The sequence below is a fragment of the Colias croceus genome, chromosome 20 (assembly GCF_905220415.1).
Source record: "Colias croceus chromosome 20, ilColCroc2.1".
NCBI lineage: Eukaryota > Metazoa > Arthropoda > Insecta > Lepidoptera > Pieridae > Colias > Colias croceus.
Genome location: NC_059556.1, coordinates 7,497,909 through 7,518,398, shown reverse-complemented (window position 1 = coordinate 7,518,398; position 20,490 = coordinate 7,497,909). Strand labels below are relative to the sequence as shown.

At 34.9% G+C, this 20,490-nt stretch overlaps 2 protein-coding genes across 3 annotated transcripts; one reads left to right on the top strand and one right to left on the bottom strand.

Moving 5' to 3' along the window:
* Nucleotides 1-188: 188 nt before the first annotated feature.
* Nucleotides 189-4,536, bottom strand: LOC123700938 (transcription initiation factor TFIID subunit 3). The gene is made up of 2 exons (XM_045648318.1): nt 4,314-4,536; nt 189-4,158 (listed from the first exon to the last, which is right to left on the bottom strand). Exon 2 carries the CDS (start codon nt 4,136-4,138, stop codon nt 659-661), a length of 3,480 nt encoding a protein of 1,159 aa, XP_045504274.1. The 5' UTR covers nt 4,139-4,158; nt 4,314-4,536; the 3' UTR covers nt 189-658.
* Nucleotides 4,537-6,359: 1,823 nt separating this feature from the next.
* On the top strand, nt 6,360-17,676 carry LOC123700937 (general transcription factor IIH subunit 1). 2 transcript variants are annotated; one of them, XM_045648317.1, is made up of 12 exons: nt 6,360-6,792; nt 8,012-8,213; nt 8,464-8,600; nt 9,296-9,497; nt 9,961-10,066; nt 10,665-10,790; nt 11,469-11,699; nt 12,329-12,427; nt 13,730-13,856; nt 15,855-15,957; nt 15,995-16,085; nt 16,951-17,676. In XM_045648317.1, the coding sequence occupies exons 1-12, from the start codon at nt 6,639-6,641 to the stop codon at nt 17,071-17,073; spliced, it is 1,701 nt and encodes a 566-aa protein (XP_045504273.1). In that variant the 5' UTR covers nt 6,360-6,638; the 3' UTR covers nt 17,074-17,676. The 2 variants fall into 2 exon arrangements, with proteins under 2 accessions (XP_045504273.1, XP_045504272.1); XM_045648316.1 differs by lacking the exons at nt 15,855-15,957; nt 15,995-16,085; nt 16,951-17,676 and adding an exon at nt 15,156-15,343.
* Nucleotides 17,677-20,490: the final 2,814 nt, after the last annotated feature.

Genomic DNA, 20,490 nt, shown 5'->3' with positions numbered 1-20,490 from the left:
ATCAAAAATTTTACATTTAACCTCTCCTCCACGTTTAATGAATTTAGGACAAGCACCGTCACGCCATCTTTAGTGATCAATAGATGTCGCGGAGAGCGAGAGGCTATGCGAGATTGTGCTAGCCCTGTACATAGATCCGAAGGAACAACATTAACAAAAAAAAACAGGGTTATATTAAAATTATAATATGAAAATATTCAAATATAGGCTGAAAATACATTCAGCCTTCTTTCTGTTTATTTAAATATTCACTACATTACTTTATACATCACCAATTTCTTAAGTAAATTCAGCTTTTGTACAATATAAAAAGAATCTTATATTAAATCTATGTTTACATGCGTAATGTGTACAACACGCCCGCACTCTCATTAAACTTGATCTAACCGAGCGAACGAGAATTAAAGAAATTAACAAAAATAATTAAAATTATGGTAATTATTACAAGTACCTACACTATATTCATGTTCAACATTTTATGTCAATATTCAATTATTATCTATTCTTAAACTAGCCTATGATATTATTAACATTATAAATGATGAAAACGTATCTGCATGATATCATTCAACAATAATCCATTAACAATCGCAATCCATTTACTCGCGTCTATAAAACGGAAAATTAAAACTAATCTCAGTAACAACGAAAGTCTGTATCAATGACAGTCTCTGACTTTTTCCCCTTTTGGTTTTCGGCCCCGTTTCTTGCCCGAGGTGACGCCAGCTAGAACCATCGCAGTTCGTTTGGCGAGACATGACTTGCAGAACCAATCTTCCGTCGCTCCGGGTTCTTCCGTAATACCTACACATATCCAATGATACCACCCGTCGCAACCGTCACAACCGATCATGGGGGAACCGTTGTCGGGTCGACCACATGCCGGACAGACCCAAATTTTGTTCCCGTGTTCGTCAACATAATATGGCGTGGGTAATGTTCCACTAGGTTTTTCCGCAACAGGCGTAGCCGGCGCCGTCGGAACATCATCGATTACAGAAGCTGCTTCATCATCTAAGCTGTCCCCGTGCCCTTTTTTCGATAAAGGTTTTATTAATATCCTTCTGTACTTCGAATGACTTGACGGCGGACGATTCTTTCGTTGTGGAGAGCCTGGCGGCGACGATGAAGCTTGCGCTTCTTGTGGTTCTGCAACATGATTATGCTTCGAATGTTTCTGTTTTGGTGGTCGAGTTACCAACGCTGATATTTGCGCTAACTCAGGTGATCTACTATTTTCCCTAGATAGCGGCTCTTCTTTAACTGGCGATTCTTCTTCTCTTTTAACTGGTTTTATATTTAACTTAAATGTTTCAGGTGAACTAGGTGGCATAGGTGAATTTGAATTAGATGATCCCAATTTTAATGTTAGTTTTGGTACTAAACCATCAGCTAATTTTTCTTTTTTCTTCTCCTTCTTCTCTTTCTTAATTCTATCTTTGATTTCTTGCCTTTCATCTTTTTCTTTTTTCTTTTCAGACTTATCTTTATTCTTATCTTTTTTGTCTTTCTTCTTTTTGATCTTAATACCATCCTTATCTCTCTTTTCCTTTTTATGTGATTTATCTTTTTTCCTCTCTGAGCTATCAATATCATCTTTGGGACCTTCAGGGGTTGACATTTTAACACGTGTAGCTTCGACATTGGGTGTTGGTTCAGTATGATGGACTGGTGCAGGTGGTTCAGGGGTAGGTAATCGTACCGGTGGTGGAGCGGGAGGTTCTCTCGGCACCTCTTGTCGAACTGGTTCTGACTTTGGTGGATTTAACTCTATTGTTATGTCTGGCTGTACAGGTGGCATTTTGTATAGATTTGCTTTGTGTTCTTTACTTGATTTAGATTTTTGTTTTTGTAGAATATTTGGAATGGTTGGAGATTTGTGCTTGTCATGTCGATCTTTTTCACGGCTTGTTCCCGGCGATTTATGCATCATTCTATCGTCATCATTATCTACTGGTATAACCTCTAAACTTGGGCGTCTAAACATTGAAGGAAGTTTTACTGCAGATGATCTTGATGAATGTGAAAAGTTGCCTAGTGGCATTAGATGGTTGGGTAAACCAGGTATAAAACTAGGACCAGGTATAAGACCTGGCCCTGCTCCTAAAGCAAATGGATTGTTTAACATGTTTGGTGAAGGGAGTCCCCTTAATGCTGGATTGTTTGCTAAGCCAGCTAAGAAATCACCTCCTGGCATAAGACCTGAATTAGGAATTAAGCCTGGACCTGGCATCAAACCTCTACCAGGTGGCATTGAGTGAAAGAATGGAAAACCTGGTGGCATCTGAGGAAGTTTTGATTCATTCTTTGGTCTTCCAGTTTTAGGAGATTTTTCATTAGGAAATTTCATTTTCTTCTTGTCAGCCATTTGCACCATTTCATAAGCTAATTGTTGTTGCTGTTTCTTAAGTTTTGCTTCCAGCTTCGCAGCCTTATCTTTTTTATCTTTATGTTTCTTTTCTCTCTTTACTTTTGGACTCTCACTAGGTACATCTTTGGGGAGTGATTGTTGAAGTGCTTTGTTAATTGTGAGCCCAGATGGTTTCGGATCATATAACAATGGTCTTGACTGAGGCATTGGTAAATTATCCATGGAATCATCATCAATACTAATAACTTCATGGGCTCGTATATCAATTTCTTTAGATAAATCTACTGGACTACTATTATTGTTGTTCACAATGTTTTCATCAGACTTCAATCTACTATTTTCATGTGCAGAATTCTGCAACCTTGAGATCACACTTTCAGACTGTAATTTTTCTGATACAACCTCAGAAGAACTCTTATCTTCCTTAGATTTGTTCGATATTCTTTTAAATATATTAATTTTTGATCTATCAGGCTGTGAAGCCAATTTCTCTTCTTCGTCAATAACCTCCTTTTTAATTTCTACATCTGATATATGTGAATTTGTTGCATGTTTATTTACAGGTAAAGAATTAGAAACAAGTGGAGATTTAGAAATAGGTATTTTCCTGGGAACAGGTATTGCTTCTTCCCCGGGAATGAAATTAATTCGAGAAACAGATGGAGTTGGAAGGGTTTCAACAGGTTCTTGTTTAATTACTGGTCTCAATGGTTCAGGAACTAGTGGCGGTACCAAAGGTGTTGGTGGCGGCAAAATTGTTGGTTTAGCTTGAGGTGGTAATACCTTAGGCGCTGGCATTGTCACATGATTATGATGTGTGGGATGTACATCTTTATTTTTCTGTGTAAGATGCCCAGGTGGAAACCTGTCCAATTTACTACTATCCCTAGATTTACTACTTTCACCTTTATGACTTTTATCTTTTCTTTTACTTTTCATAATTTTACCATTCAATAATTTACTTTTCTTAGATTTCTTATCGGATTTATCTACCAATGGTGGTTTCATTGCATTTGAATGATGTGAATTAGCTTTATGTTTCTCATGATGTCTCTCTGAAACAAGCGTGGGTGGTCTAGCTTCAGGTAATTTACCTTCCCGTGCTGGAGACAAGAAACCTGACATAGTCATCATGACACTGCTGATTTCTCTTGTTCTTTCCTCCTCATCCAACCGTAATCTAGGCCTCTTACTGTTTGGCAATGACACTGGATCATTGGGTCTTTTAAATATATCTTTAGGTTTTTCTGGACTGTCTGTAACTGATATTTCCGGGCTTGCACATGAAGGATTATTATCAATACTATCAATACCATTCTGACAGATCTCCACAGTTCCTGCAACAACAGGTGTATCCCTTTCCTTTTCAGGGTACATTGGAGGCAAGTGCTCATGCACATGCATTGGCCTTGTGACAACTTCATGACTACCAGGTTTAAGAAAGTTCAAGTTTGATTCTTTTGGTTTAGGAAACTTTTCTGTTTTGACAGGAGGTGGTACTGGGGGAACACAGCGAGTGTACTCTGCCAATTCTGGCAGTTGTACATGTAAATCACGAAACACTAATCCTAAATCGTGTAAATTTGGTTCAGTCCTGTTAAACTCCTCGGCGTGCCTGTTAGCTTGGGTGCCCAATGCACAAATATACTTTTCTAAAACATGAACTAAAATGTCCAGTGGCGTTGAGTTTATTCCATTCCATCCTATAGTTTGACATATTTGCGCAACATTCCTTCGTAGTATCTCACGAGCGTACGCCTCTGACATTATGACACCAACAAAGTTATCTGGAACAAATGAATATATCAACATTAACAGAGTAAACTAACTCCAATTAGAGATATCTGCATTTTTCTGATCGAATTCAACATACTTACTATGCAACCTGATACCTGTATATATGTTAAGATAGCTAAAACAGCGAATCTCATGATTTTCATACCTGCAAGTGTCTAGTAGTACAGAGACGATATTGCGGACAAGAGAAAACTTCAAACTTAGAACACATAAGTATGCTTCTTTAGATTCTTCGCTATATAAGGGCAATTTATTATAAAACTTTTACCAATCAAAACGCAAAATAATGAAGTGTTTACGTAAAAACTTCTCAGCATTCTACAAACACAGTACCCCGTGCGCCATGATTGCATTTTGGGTTGTCAATGTTCGGTGTTGCAAGGCAATAATAAATAAAATGGCGGTCGAATAATATTGCGTTCATTTCGTTAATAAAATATTTTAGTAAAAATTTATATCTTTAAACATCTAATTTTAAAAAATATAATATAATTCTATGATAAACAAAATGAACACCTAAAACAATACCTAGTATGTTGCCGTGAAATACCTCCACGTTCCAACTGTGGTTCCAACCGTGTATAATAAGCTTTTCATATATTTTACATCTTATATTATTACGGTCTACGGGAAGTGGGACACATACCTCTGAATTTTTGTAAACATTTAAACGATAACGTTTACGCATAGCGTTTGCGTAAAAATATTTATATACTGTTCTACTCTTGAAACGAAAAGTACCTAGCCTATTTTCATTAACCTCATTCTGTTAAATAATTTTTCTTGTACAGTATTATCGGCAATTTACATTTTATTTTTTTGCTTTAACCAGTAACCACTTTTATAAAGGGGGAACTGTTGACCTTACCACATGCAATACACATTTCAGGGCACTTTACGAATGTTTGCGCTCATTTTATGCGTGCGAATGTGAGAGACCGGTATTACTTAAGTAGCCTACTCACGATTCAATTTCAGTAACAATCTGCTGACACAATCTGCAGTGAGCTGACAGATTGTGTCGTGAATAGTATAGTTGAGGGCACGTTGGGGGCGTAACCCAACATGTTGTGTATTGGATCGGCGCGGAAGCAACCCGACAAATTGTCTCAGCAGATTGTGTGCGTGTTGAATCGTGAGTATTGTGATTGCTCCAATCTCGGCTCAATCGCGCTGCGCAGTAATCGCAAAATGGCGGTTTTGAGATAAACGCGGGAAAGACATTTTTACATATTTGAGGAAGATGTTTATATTTTATAGCCGTTTATACTTTATAGCCCTTGAAATCTATCAATAAAATTGGAAAAAATACAAGCTTTACAAAGATAATTATCTTATCTCTAATATATAAAAATCAATGCCACTTTTCGTTGTAATTCCATAACTCGAGAACGGCTGAACCGATTTCGATAATTCTTTTTTTATTATATTCCTTGAAGTACGAGGATGGTTCTTATGTAGAGAAAACGTTAATATGTACCACGGGCGAAGCCGGGGCGGACCGCTAGTATTTCATAAATTAGTATATCCATTAATAATGCGTATTATTGCGTTGAGGTTTAGCATCAGGCCAGGCATCAACGTGACGTGCACACGTTGTGGCAAGCAATCGCGGAATGAAATTGTATCAGCAGATTGAGGGTTGGATGAATCGTGAGTAGAGAACGCTCAATCGCGACTTCAACAAATTGTGTCAGCAGATTGTGGGTTGTGTTGAACCGTGAGTAGGGCCTTTTACTGTAAAGTGAAATGTATAATCTTCTAATATATAAAAATCAATGCCACTTTTCGTTGTAATTCCATAACTCGAGAACGGCTGAACCGATTTCGATAATTCTTTTTTTATTATATTCCTTGAAGTACGAGGATGGTTCTTATGTAGAGAAAACGTTAATATGTACCACGGGCGAAGCCGGGGCGGACCGCTAGTTTACTATAAAATCATGTACAAATTATCTTATTTTCATATAAACAATTTTTTTTTAATTACCATAACTTAACGACACACAGCTTAATGAGTACCTCCCACAGGTACCTCCAAGTTATATTTTTTTAAAGACGCCAAAAAGCGAGGACTCTTGTAATTAACCTAAAAACTTTATGTCCATAGCCAGGCCTTGTATCATTTATTAAAAAAATGATATGTCAATTTCATTTCAGATAATTTTTGTCAAACGACTCTGTGGTCAAACGGAAGAATTCATGAAACGATTGAAGACAAATGCAAAGTTAAAACCACAACTCGAACCTAAATAATGTTGTGTAGTGCTGTTATTGTGTAAAAACGAAGTACATATTATCAAAGTAGATTTGTTTAAATGCATTGTAATAAAAATGAATTCCTTCATATATTTTTCATAAAGTTGGTGAAAATTCAGTGTCTATGCCAAGGACGAGAGAATAATTTTTTATTTGTATAAAAGTGAAGACTGAGTTGTGTTCTGTTTAGTAAATATTAAAACAGTAAAACATGACTACTTCGTCCGAGGACGTTTTACTTAGTGTAAATCATGTGAGGTACAAAAAAGGTGATGGGACTCTATACGTGATGAATCAAAGACTGGCCTGGATGCTGGAGAATCGAGACACTGTGGCTGTCTCACACAAATATGCAGATATTAAAAGTAAGACTTAGTAGTAGTAGACCAGATATAGATATTTGAATTCTTATCGTTAACTTTTATAACTCTTCATAGACTAGATGATGATATATTTTAACCAAATAATTGTACTGTACACATTTGTGCCTTTAGTTAAGGTTGATTTATGATAATGATACCTTTTGTATAATTACTCAACTTTCTGTCTATTGTGGTTGGCTCTAAGGGCCACCGACCACAGCCACTAGTCACAGCGACAGCCACTTGACACATTTTTCCATATTAATAATTCAATACTTGGTTAAATCTTATATCCTGAACTTAATACCGAATTTAATAGGTTAATTACTCAGGCCCCGGAACCACAGACACAATAGAAAATCTATTGTGTCTGGGACCGATGGGGCCGCTTGGGGCTCAATGGGTTAAACAACCATTTGCTTAATAATATGTTCTTATGGCTCCACTTTTAACTTATTAATAATCAAACTCAATAATCATAAATTATAATCAAGAATGGCAATGGCATCAGGATAATAACTGATAAAATTCAGATTTGAATTCTCTGCTAGGTATATAATATTACCTTCTGTATTTGATACAAAATTTAGCAATCCCCATCGAAGTCAATCGATACACTTGTAATTTTGTTGAACAAAAATTAAATAACGAAGCAAAAATGTAATATTTAAATATATATATTCCTACACAAGTGTACATCACATTAAAAATCGTAAATATATGATAAATGATAAAAAGAAGAGCATGGATAATATTGATAATATTGATGGCTGAACATTTTGACATACATTCTTTGAATAATAAATTATGAGTTATTCCATATTCGATTAAGAATTCTGGTACATTGGTTCAAATAATGTCAAAGAATCACTAATTCAAAAACAGCTGAATGGTTTCATTTATTTTAAAAGCCAAAGCTCAAAAGATATCTCCCGTGGTCAAACTGAAAGTGCAATTACAAGTAGTGCTCCACGATCGCATGTGTTGCACATTTCACTTTGTTAATATACACAATGTCAAGCTTATTTATCATGTACCATATTATGTACAAAGTTGTCATAAATATACAACCACCATATTTCAGCTCAAAAGATATCTCCCGCTGGCAAACCGAAAGTGCAATTACAAGTAGTCCTCCACGATGGCACGTGTTGTCAAGACTATTTTTCATGTACCATATTATGTACAAAGTTGTCATAAATATATAACCATCATATTTCAGCTCAAAAGATATCTCCCGCGGGCAAACCGAAAGTGCAATTACAAGTAGTGCTCCACGATGGCACGTGTTCGACGTTTCACTTCGTCAACCCGGCGGGGGCGGACGCGCAGGCGAAAGATCGGGATCAGGTGAAAATGTTGCTGCAGAACTTGTTGCCAAAGTTCAAACGGCAGATCGACGGGGAGTTGGAAATGAAATCTAGGTACGGTTTTGTTAATATTTGTTGTATTTAATTGTGATTTAATCAATTATGTTGTTATAATATATGAAATAATGTTGGTACATAGCACAGGAAAAGCAGCCTGATTTTAATTATTGCTAACAAAATCTTTGTATGTTGACAAAATGATTAATTAATAGTTATTTCTTGCAAAAAATTTTTTTAAATGGCTTGTATATGGCGTAGTAGTAGTAGTAGTAGTAGTAGTAAATAAATATGTAATTACTTTCAGATTATTATCATTGCATCCTATTCTAAAGCATTTATATGAAGACTTAGTTATATCAAAAGTAATTAATAGTGAAGAGTACTGGAATACACCGACTCTTAAACATTACACGGAATCTACTAATATTAAACAAGAGGCTGGTAAGAAATTTTATTATATTTATTATTTAAATATGTAACTGATAACATAATATACTATTTTTATATAATATGTTTATTAATTTTTCTGAACATGTTTTACCAAGTAATCTTTTCAACTCAAAACTCAAAACTGATATTAATAATATCAGAAGCGAACTAATAATGTCAACATCATTAGTAAATGATATTATGGTTATGTATATTTATCAAAAGTCCAGTCTCTCAGATTACAAGGATTGCTTTATTTGAGAATAGATAATTATTATTAATAATGTTTGATTTCTTTATCGAAATAATGTTATATTTGTGTAGGCATGATGATACTTTCTCTTAGGTCATTGAACTATCAATTAAAAACTGATAGCATATTTGTGAAGCTAAATATCAGACACTAGCTGCCCTCCGCGGTTTCACCTGGGTCTTAGCGTGATGATTTATAGCCTATAGCCTTCCTCGATGAATGGGCTATCTAACACCGAAGGAATTTTTCGATTTGAAAATCAGACCAGTAGTCCGAGTTCGTAGTTGAGATTAGCGCGTTCAAACAAACAAACCAAATTTAATAATCTACTTCATAGACTGAAATCATTATGGAAAATCGTCAAAAATATGATTCATAACCTTACCAAACTAAAAGTAATGTTGGTATTATAATTAGCCTTTTAGTTCTTAAATTTTAATTTGCTTTTTTCCAGGTGTTTCCGGAGCATTCTTAGCAGACATTCAACCGCAGACTGACGGCTACAACGGACTGAAATATAATCTAACTCAAGATATAATAGACGCAATATTCAAAACATATCCTGCAGTGAGAAAGAAACACATAGACTATGTGCCGAATAAAATGACAGAAGCCGAGTTTTGGACCAAGTTTTTCCAGTCACATTATTTTCATAGGTATTGTATAATTGCTTTTTGTTTATGTTATACAATTTAAGTTGCAAAACTGGATTTGTCATCAAATTAAAATAATCCAAAGATAACTTTTAAATACTTAGCTGCTTATCTTTTGAACTTTCAAAATTAAGTAATTTTTCATTGGAATATAATAACTATCGACTATGTAGTAATAGTCGATAGTTATTATATTCCTCCTCCTTAAGTCGAAATCCTCACTGCTGATAGTCGTGATCATTTTGGAGTTGTGATTTCCTAGTTAATAAATTAAATGCCTATCATTTCTTGAATAAATTATTCTATGTCCTTACTTAGGTCTCAAAATATTGTTGTACCAAATCTCATCTAAATCAGTGAGGCGTGAAGAAGAGACAGACAGACACACACAATTTTACATTTATAATATGATTAGAGATTATATACTAACATGAATATATCAATAATTTCTCTATACTTAATTCAGGGATCGCATAGCATCATCGTCAAGTAAAGATCTATTTGGTGAATGTGCAAAAATGGACGATCAAGCGATTGCATCTGCTATGAAACACACTACATTGGACCTAACGGTTTGTTTATATACTTAAAAAATGTAAGATCTAAATTCTAAATAATTAATTTCATATTTAAATTGGACTGAATATTACAACTAAATACAATAACAAAAAATTATCTATTGAATATTTATAAAACAGAGCGTGTGTACCGTGTACACGTGTCAAAAGTGAAACTTCTTTGGCAAGATTCAAAGATACCAAAATCGTTGCATTACTCCATGACGTGACGGTGAACATTTTATTCTCAACGCGCCTAAAGAAGTTTCATTTAAAAATCGAATAGTTTTTTTGTGTAGGTTGTAAATTTATATTTAAGCATTATTAAATTATTATGAACTTTTTTTTAAAAATATATTTTGTGGAAAAGTAATCACGCTTATTTGTAACTAGCTGCTCCGCGCGGTTTCACCCCATAGCTCCACTCCTATTGACCGTAGCATGATGTTATATAGCCTATAACCTTCCTCGATAAATGGGCTATCTAATACCGAAAGAATTTTTCAAATCGGACCCGTAGTTCCCGAGATTAGCGTGTTCAAACAAAAAAGAATAAATATTTTTTAAAGTCTTAAAGTTATTGTAATATATAAGTGTTTTTTAATATTTACAGGTCGACTTACCTCAATTCACGGAATCAATACCGCTACTACCTGAAGACGATACGGTCGAAAAAGAGAAGGACAGTAATTCAATACACCGCAGTATGATAAAGAGATTTAACCAACACTCAATAATGGTATATTGAATGTTTGTTTATATAAAATAGTAATTTTCCTGTATATAACTGTTTTTGTTTGAAGTGAAAACTTCTTTGGCGGCGTTGAGCACTTTTTCTGTAATGGGTATAAAATCTTAAACTGGCGTCAGGACACGTGACCTGATCGGAAAAGCGTAAGACGGATGATGGAGAGAACTCAACGTTAATAATCAAGTTTTCACTTCTGCCCGCACTCCCGGAGTGCAACCCGTCTTTTTTTCTCAATATTTTATGGTTATAAACTGCCTACTTATAGCCTTGTAATGGGTATTAGAGATTATTGTAAACTAGCTGCTCCGCGCAGTTTCACCCCCGTGGCTCCACTCCTGTTGGTCATAGCGTGATGATATATGTATAGCCTTCCTCGATAAATGAGCTATCATACACTGAAAGAATTTTTCAAATCGGACCAGTAGTTCCCGAGATTAGCGCGTTCAAACAAACAAACTCTTCAGCTTTATAATATTAGTATAAATAAAAAAAACAACAAATTAAACTACAAAGAGCAAGCATTCTGTCAATAGACTGGCTTATGTTTCATTTAAAATGAAACCTTGGTTATTATATGGTTAATTAGGGACAACGATCATAGAAACGTTAAATATGTATGTAAATTATGTATCAATAATGTATGCTTAAAATTTTGCTCAATTCCAGGTGCTAAAAGCTAGTCAAAAGGCAAACAATAGTAGTAATTCAAGTAATAAATCAACGAATAACAACAAAGTATTGGAAAACGGTGTAAAAGAGACAAACGGAGTGGACAAGAGACATGCCGATGAATCTGAACCAGTTGATAAAAAGAGAAGGATATTAGAAAAGATACATTACGAAGATCTGGATGATACGGGCGATAGTAATAGTGCGCAAGAGTTGAAATTGACTAAGGTATGTTTGTAAGCATATAACAGTGGGAACTATTGGTGTACTAAACTCAAAGGGACTAAGGTCGGTTGCAGAGCTTCACCGACCATCAGTGCGTACGTCTGTCGCGCTTGTCACATGTATGGAAATTCACAAAACCGTTCAAGATTACCACTTTTTTTGATAGACTAGAGTTTCATCACTAGCCCCTTAGAGATCTTTTGTACAAAAAAATTTGAGTATCAATTTTAATTGATGATCCTGTAAGAATTTATGCACACATTTTTGCAACCCCGCTGATATTTCAGTAGTCAAAAATCCAATATCTCAAGTAATCTATACTAATATTATAAAGCAGAAGAGTTTGTTTGTTTGTTTGTTTGTTTGAACACACTAAACTCGGGAACTACTGGTCCGATTTGAAAAATTATTTCGTTGTTAGATAGCCCATTTATCGAGGAAGGTTATAGGCTATATTTCATTACACTACGGGCAATAGGAGTGGAGCCACGGGGGTGAAACCGCGCGGAGCAGCTAGTTATTGATAATATCCTTATGGGATCTCCTGACTTTCAGTTTAAAACTGACTGCATAAGCTCAAATATTTGGTTCAAATGAAATACCAATAATGTTCATAAATAATACATTTACAGGTAGAAAGATATTTATTAGGTCCGTCATCACAAATCAGCCACTCTACTTCGAATACGAACAACCCACCGCCATTGTCAGCCTTATCTTCTATATGTCAGGTAATTTGTTATTTATTTATATTCTTAACTATACTGAGCTAAATTCGTTTATTAATATCCGTTTTAACTAAATGCAGTGTGTAAAAAGATTATAGTTGTATTTTAACTGAAATTAAGTCATTCGTGAATAAAAGAAAAAGCAATGGTCTGAGATATGATCCTGGTGGAACACCCATGGGAATTGTTTTTGCTATGTAGAATTTAGACGTATTGATACATTTCGAGAAAATTTAAATAAAAACAAATAATGATCGTTGATGTTTTGTGTTTCTAGTTACTTTTAAAAAAATATGTATTTGGAGAAAAAATTAAACAAGCCTAATAATCTATAGTTAAATATGAATGGATATTGCAATCTATACTAATATTATGAAGCGTTTGTTTGTTTGAATGCGCTAATCTCAGGACTCTACTGGTCCGATTTGAAAAATTATTTCAGTTTAGGCCATTTATCGAGGAAGGCTATAAGCTATATATCAACACGCTAGGTTTTTGTTATTGTAATATTTTTTTGACGTGACAACGTCTTATAATTCGATAGAGCCGGCTGCACGCACGAAAAAACATGACTCATGCGGCGTTACCTCGTTCTGAGGCGTTCCGTGTAGGCTTGAAGCGCAAGCGAGAGCGTGGAACGAGCGACAAAGAAGCACAATCGGCCTTAAGACGTTGTCACGTTCAACTATCGTCAGTAAAACCGACTTTACAGACAACCAATTTTTTTTACCTTTATTCATCTCAAATAATATTTTTTCCTTTATTCATTTATACATACATAATATAATAAATATGTAGAAAGGTCAATTCTGTACATTGAAAATATTGCAAAAATAAATAGCAGGGGTTGTTACTGGATCGATACCAAACCCAAATATGTGATTTAAAATGTTTTTGTCTGTCTGTCTGTATGTGAAGGCATCACGTGAAAACTAACGGTTTGATTTCGACGAAACTTGGTATAATTGTACCTTATTATCCTGGGCATAAAATAGAATACTTTTTATCCCGGAAAAATACGTAGAAAAAAAAAATTGGTTGCTTGTAAAGTAGGTTTACGATCGAGATGTTTACGTGATAACGTCTTATGATGAGATGAGACGGGAGATCGGTCAGTCTCTCTCTCGTTATACCTGCGATCGCGCTCGTAAGTTTTTGGTGTGACAAGTTTCTAACCATGTCACCCGACTATAACGATTTTAAAGACGTTATCACGTCAAAAATAAATGTTAATTTTTCTTAATTTTTCCGCGCGGACGAAGCCGCGGGCGGTAGGCTAGTCTCAAATAATATTGTATGTACCAGGCGTGGAGCAACGGGCAGCAGTGCGCGCGGCCGGTGCGGCTCGGCGCCGCGGCCGCGGTCGGCGCGCTCGGCGAGCTCAGCCCGGGCGGCGCGCTCATGCGGCACCACCACGCGGCCTGCATGGCGCGTGAGTATGTGCACCGCACCCCACCAGCACACAGCCGCACTGGGATGTACCTAATGGGATATACCAAATGGGTTATACCAAATGAATACCAAATGGGTTATACCAAATGAATACCAAATGGGTTATACCAAATGGGTTATACCAAATGGGTTATACCAAATGGGTTCTACCAAATGGGTTATACCAAATGGGTTATACATACCAAATGGGTTATACCAAATGGGTTATACCAAATAGGTTATAAAAAATGGGTTATACCAAATGGGTTATACAGAATGGGTTATACCAAATGGGTTATACCAAATGGGTTATACCAAATGGGTTATACCAAATGGGTTATACCAAATGGGTTATACCAAATGGGTTATACCAAATGGGTTATACCAAATGGGTTATACCAAATGGGTTTATATACCAAATGGGTTATACCGAATGGGTTATACCGAATGGGTTATACCGAATGGGTTATACCGAAATACCAAATGGGTTATACCAAATGGGTTAAACCAAATGGGTTATACCAAATGGGTTATACATACCAAATGGGTTATACCAAATGGGTTATACCAAATAGGTTATACCAAATGGGTTATACCGAATGGGTTATACCAAATAGGTTATACAAAATGGGTTATACCAAATGGGTTATACAGAATGGGTTATACCAAATGGGTTATACCAAATGGGTTATACCAAATGGGTTATACCAAATGGGTTATACCAAATGGGTTATACAGAATGGGTTATACCAAATGGGTTATACCAAATGGGTTATACCAAATGGGTTATACCAAATGGGTTCTACCAAATGGGTTCTACCAAATGGGTTATACCAAATGGGTTATACCAAATGGGTTATACCAAACAACAATTGCAAAATATACGATTGTTTCTTCGGATGTATAAATGGACAGAGCGCTGTCCTGCTCTACATTTTTTTCATTTTATGGGCCCTCTATATAATGGGCAGCGTTGGTCCAATAAATGATCGTCGATGTTTGCTGCCATTGCGGCAATTATCAAGAAATATCAACAATAACGGCTGAGCGCAATCACGACAGGGCCTAAAACCCTACACTATCGTGATTGCGCGCCTCACCCAATTCTCTTTCTGTAGAGGGCCAACACTTAAAATACATATAAGGGATTTTAAATTAAACGATATGTGTTTCTTCTCTGAAAAAAGATGAGACTTTATTTCAATATATTCTACACATCCAATATACACAACTTTTACATTAACATTTTAAGTTTCTTTACATACATTACAAATATACACACTCATTTCATCGTGTACAGAATTAATCCCCGCGGATGTTAAATCGGAACTGGGCCGCATATACTTGTTGGGCGGGGAACTGTTGCGCGGGGAAATGTTACTTGTACATAATGTGCTATATACAGGGTGTAATCGTTAAGTGTGCAGAGGCGATTTTTCCATAACTATTACAGATAACAAAACACTTTAAACTGATTTCGAAAGTACTTAACATAAGTTACTCATAAGAGTAAAATGGCCGTAATAAATTTTTAAAAATAAAACGGGAAATATAAAAAAAAAATATCTTAAAACCATCCCATACAATATTTATTATGACAGATTTTAGCTTTCTCTTTCTTTTTTTTGGTTTTCTGCTTTAATTACTTCGTAAATTTGAAGGGAAGTTCATATTTTAGAAACTTTAAATAGAGCTCCTCATGATATTGTACAATGAGAACGTCATTTCGAAAATCTTTTATGAATACAAAATGTATGGGAAATCAAATGTATGGGAGCGTTTAATGTAACATTTTCGGATATTTCTCGTCTTATTTTTAAAAATTTATTATGGCCATTTTACTCATTAGGTTAAGTACTTTCGATATCAGTTTAAAGTTTTTTGATATCTGCAATAGTTACTAAATATTCGCTTGTGCACACTTAACGATTACACCCTGTAAAGCAAGATCCCCTCTTTCCTCCATCGTATCCTCAAGCAATCGTATTTGCGTGTATAGAACTGATCCCCGCGGATGTTAAATCTGAGCTGAGCCGCATTTACCTATCTGGCGGCGAGCTGCTGCGTGAGCTGTGGCGCAGCTTCCCGCAGCCGGGCGGGGCGGGGGGCGGGGGGGGGCGGGGCGGGGGGGGCGGGCGGTGTGGGGGGGGACGCTGAGTGCGCGGCTAAAGCGGAGAAGTTCTATGAGGCGCTGTTGCGGTTTAGGAACGTTAAGTTACGGCCGTTTGAGGTTAGTGACAGGACTTTTAACGCTTTGTTAAATGTATTAAACACATTTTTTTTTCATAGTGAGTTTTAAATAAATATTTGATCACTAATTTTGATACGGCTAGACGGCTGATGGAAATGGAAATATTTTTACACTACTTTAAAATTTTCCAAGGGTTTTCAAGAAACAATTTTAGTGTGCATACATTTGTATAAAAAATCGTCCACGAAAATAATTATTCCATTAGTCATTTATTACTTTCGCTTGCGCATGAAAACAAACGTAAATATTACATATCTAATCTAATATATATTGTAAAGGCGAAAGTTTGTATAGATGTATGGATGTTTGTCACTCTTTCATGTAAAAACTACTGAACCGATTACAATGAAATTTAGCACACATATAGAGGGTAACTTGGATTAACATATAGGATAGGTTTTATCCCGGAAATCCCACGGGAACGGGAACTATACGGGTTTTTCTTTGAAAACGCGGGCGAAGCCGCGGGTGGAAAGCTAGTTGGTTTCATATATTTTCTTATGTAGATATTGTAATGTTTGGAAAATAAGATATTTTTAAATGTATTATTAAAAGTGTTTTTTGTTCAGTTTGGTACATTTTTTTAATATGGTAGGATTAAAAAAAACTACTCTGAAGGCGGGAAATGCAATGTTAATTTTAATTGAGCGTTGTCTTTTACAAAAAATTGTTAATCGAACTTAAGATATCACGTGCATACTTCGCCATTTATAAAATTTATACCTAGCTATGATACAAAATTTTGCCATGAACTCATTCTCATTAGTATTCATACATTTATGAACAGTGTTATAATCATCTATGTATATCATAAATGTTATTTAATAATAATTAATGCTAACAGGAAAAAATGCTCCGCGACTTGACGCCACTAGCGACATCTCTCACCCGACATATGAATCAAATGATCGACGCTGCGTGTTCCAAATACGCGCTGTGGCAACAGAGACAAGCCAAACTTAGATAGTATTCGCACAATTAAAGAACAGTTTTTTTATTTTATAAATCGTTAACAATATTGACGTATAATAAACAACTAGACTCACAAAAATTACGCAAAAAATTGTCCGAGACAAAACTCTGCCTATGAGTGTATTAGGCAGAGTTTTTTAATTGAGTTTATACAATAGACTTTGAACACTACTGCCACGAAATAAGGTGTTAATTTCAATGAATGTGTCATCTAGTTGTTTATAGTGTGTCGATGTTATCTATCAGTTCTAGCGAAGACTGCGTCCTTATTCCGTTGCATTAAGGACAATTTTTGTATAGCAAAACTGTTTACCGATTATTACCGAATTATTCTATAACAAGGAGCTTTGGGCTCATTCTATGTTAATGTAAAGCAAAAATGTATATGATTTAACATTCAAAATTAAAAAAGAAAATGCTTAAAATTATTGTTGAAACATAGAAACCATTCAATTTTATTTGCATTCGAACATTAATATCCCGTTTCTATAATATTATTTTCCTTGAAAATGTCAAAAAAATAATTTTCCTCAAGTAATGATATTTATACAGCTCCATGTAAGAAGTTTATGAGTAAATAAAGAGTGAATCATCTCAACCGTGAATTTTTCCTCAGCACAGAGTACGCTTAATATGAGCATTTACTTAAACCAAGAAGCTTATATCTAATACACTGGAGATTTCAGTATGAACATTTAACTTGTAACAAGAAAATATGACATTGAATGACGCCTGTATGTTTTTTTATCCCTTTCACACCTAACTTGGTCACCCCCACAGAAAGAGATAAAATCTGAAATCTCCAGTGTATTAGATAATATAAGCTTCTTGACTTTAACTGATCTTTTCAAAACTTGACATTGGTAGAATCCGTCCTCACTGAGAATCGGAGTTGCGTCTTGAAAAAAGAAGAAGTACTTATATTTATACATATATAGAAACGGGATATTAACTGATTATTAAAAATGAAAATAAAGTTATACAGTTGATTCATCGTTTAGCTTAAATAATGTATACTGTTCGTGGTCCCAGGGGGTGATTATGTATTATGCGATATTTTTAAATTGAGCAAAAACATGTATCACATTCTTATGAAATTAATCTCCTATGTGTTTTATAATACATATAAAAAATTCTGTTTTTGCGCTTGATGTTCTTAAAGATTAAATATAAAAATCGAATTATTGTTTATTGCATCTATTCAAGTAAATTATTTCATATCTGAAACGTACAAATATTGCTTGAAAGATCTGTGTAATATTGTCATTAATTGTCGTATAATATGTAATAGTCCCCTACATAAAGTATACATTACCTACATACTATATCAAAACATTAACATATATCTCTATACTGATAAATTGTTGCCATTGATTCGCGTTTGAAAACTCAGTCTAACCTTTAATTAATAAAAATAAAGAAATAAAACGAAAACTGCCCAATATTGTTACTTTTGGTTCATGTAAATAAATTGACAATAACTTTTAGGTTAAGTGGAAGTCAAAATTTCTCGTTACCATATTGGTTATTAAATTAGTTAAGTTTCGTTTAAATTTAACCGGATTTTGAATATCAAAGCTGTTAAGAGTACATTAACTTTTTATAATTATATCGTAAACAGTTACTCAATGTCGTTCTGTGTTTATTTAAAACTATTTATTTGTACGAAATAACTTCCTCAGACTTCTAGTTGGTGAGACTGGTACTGTATCAAATAGAATGAAATAAATTTGTACATAATATCATTTTGTTTTTTTTTTCATACCTTTCCTAATACCTATGTATATACTACATGTGTGTGTCATATTTTATACAACATATAATATCGCTATGGTAAGGCGAAGGTGGCGGGTTCGAAACCCGCCACATAACAGACATTTTCTATTCTAAAATTTTCACACTGTCTTGCCTCCCATGTCCAGACATAAAGCCCGATTTCCACTGCGGAACGGACCCATTAATGACTTCGTTAAAAATTGCAAACGCAAATTGCATACTTATTATAGTTAGTTTTAGTATTTCCACCATCAAATATTTGAACGGAAACACACATTACCACATTAGAAATACACGCATTACCAGCTCAAAACTTCAACTGAACTCGTTCTCTGTGGAAATTCACTATTCGTTTTTCATTTCTCAATTCTCATTTCCCGTTCTGTTCTCTGCTCATTTCTCTGTTTCATTTTCCAAGTCTATGCTAGTAGAGATATTATAAACATATTATTTCCCGCTCATTATCCTTTCACAGTGGAAACCGGGCTTAAAAATTGTATAATATATCATATAATGGAAAATTTATAAATAAGTAAAAGCTGAAAAAATATGTTGCTCCGAAGCTAATTTCTGAAAATTTAAATTCCAGAAATGCATGCAAGATGTGTGTCCTACCATTTCACTGTTGTCTATGTTCAGATTTTTACGATTATATTTTTTTCAAATAGATGTAGATGAATAAAGTGCGCCCTGAATTCCGGATTGAAAAAATAAAATTATGAATTAGGGCTGGCGCAGATATGGGGAGAGCAGCGCAGAGCATTTTTCATTATCAAACTATTATCGACATTGTTCTCATTAAAATAATATTCAAAAGCCGCATCACGCTACCTTTCGCTTATCACATAATATGACGCTACGATAAATTATTGTTATTTGATTAATTTAAATGCAAAAGCAATAGTGCCAGGACTCCGTCAGTATGACCTCGTGACTATAGATGAAATGACTCAGTATTCAGGCATCGCTCTCAATAATTTATTTATGCAATAAAACTTATTTTGAAGCACTATTGAATAGTCCTAGCGTCATGACATAGTTTTACCGTAGATATTATGTAACTATACTAGTTTTACCATTTACCACCGGCTCGGAAAGCAGTTTCTATAGAAAAGAGCCGACAAGATACTCTGTAGTCTGTAGTGATTCTTTTAAAATCATGTCAATTCTACATTTCTTTATGAGAACACACACAAAATTGATAGCGGGAGCTGTAACTAAGTGGTTGTAAATTTTAAGGTGAATGTATGAGACGTGATGAAACTTATCGCTAATCAGATTCTGAATTCAGATAGGCATTCCGGTGTGTCCGGAAATCTTGGGTAGATGTGGGTAGATCTAGTCTATACATATAATAAATCTGTAGAAGGGTCAATTCTGTACATTGAAAATATTGAAAAAATAAATAGCAGGGGGTGTTACTGGATCGATACCAAACCCAAATATGTGATTAAAAAAATTTTTGTCTGTCTGTCTGTCTGTATGTGAAGGCATCACGTGAAAACTAGCGGTTCGATTTCGATGAAACTTGGTATAATTATACCTTATTATCCTGGGCGTAAAATAGGATACTTTTTATCCTGGAAAAATACGTAGAAAAAAAATCTTAATTTTTCAGTTTTATCCATAGACGTTG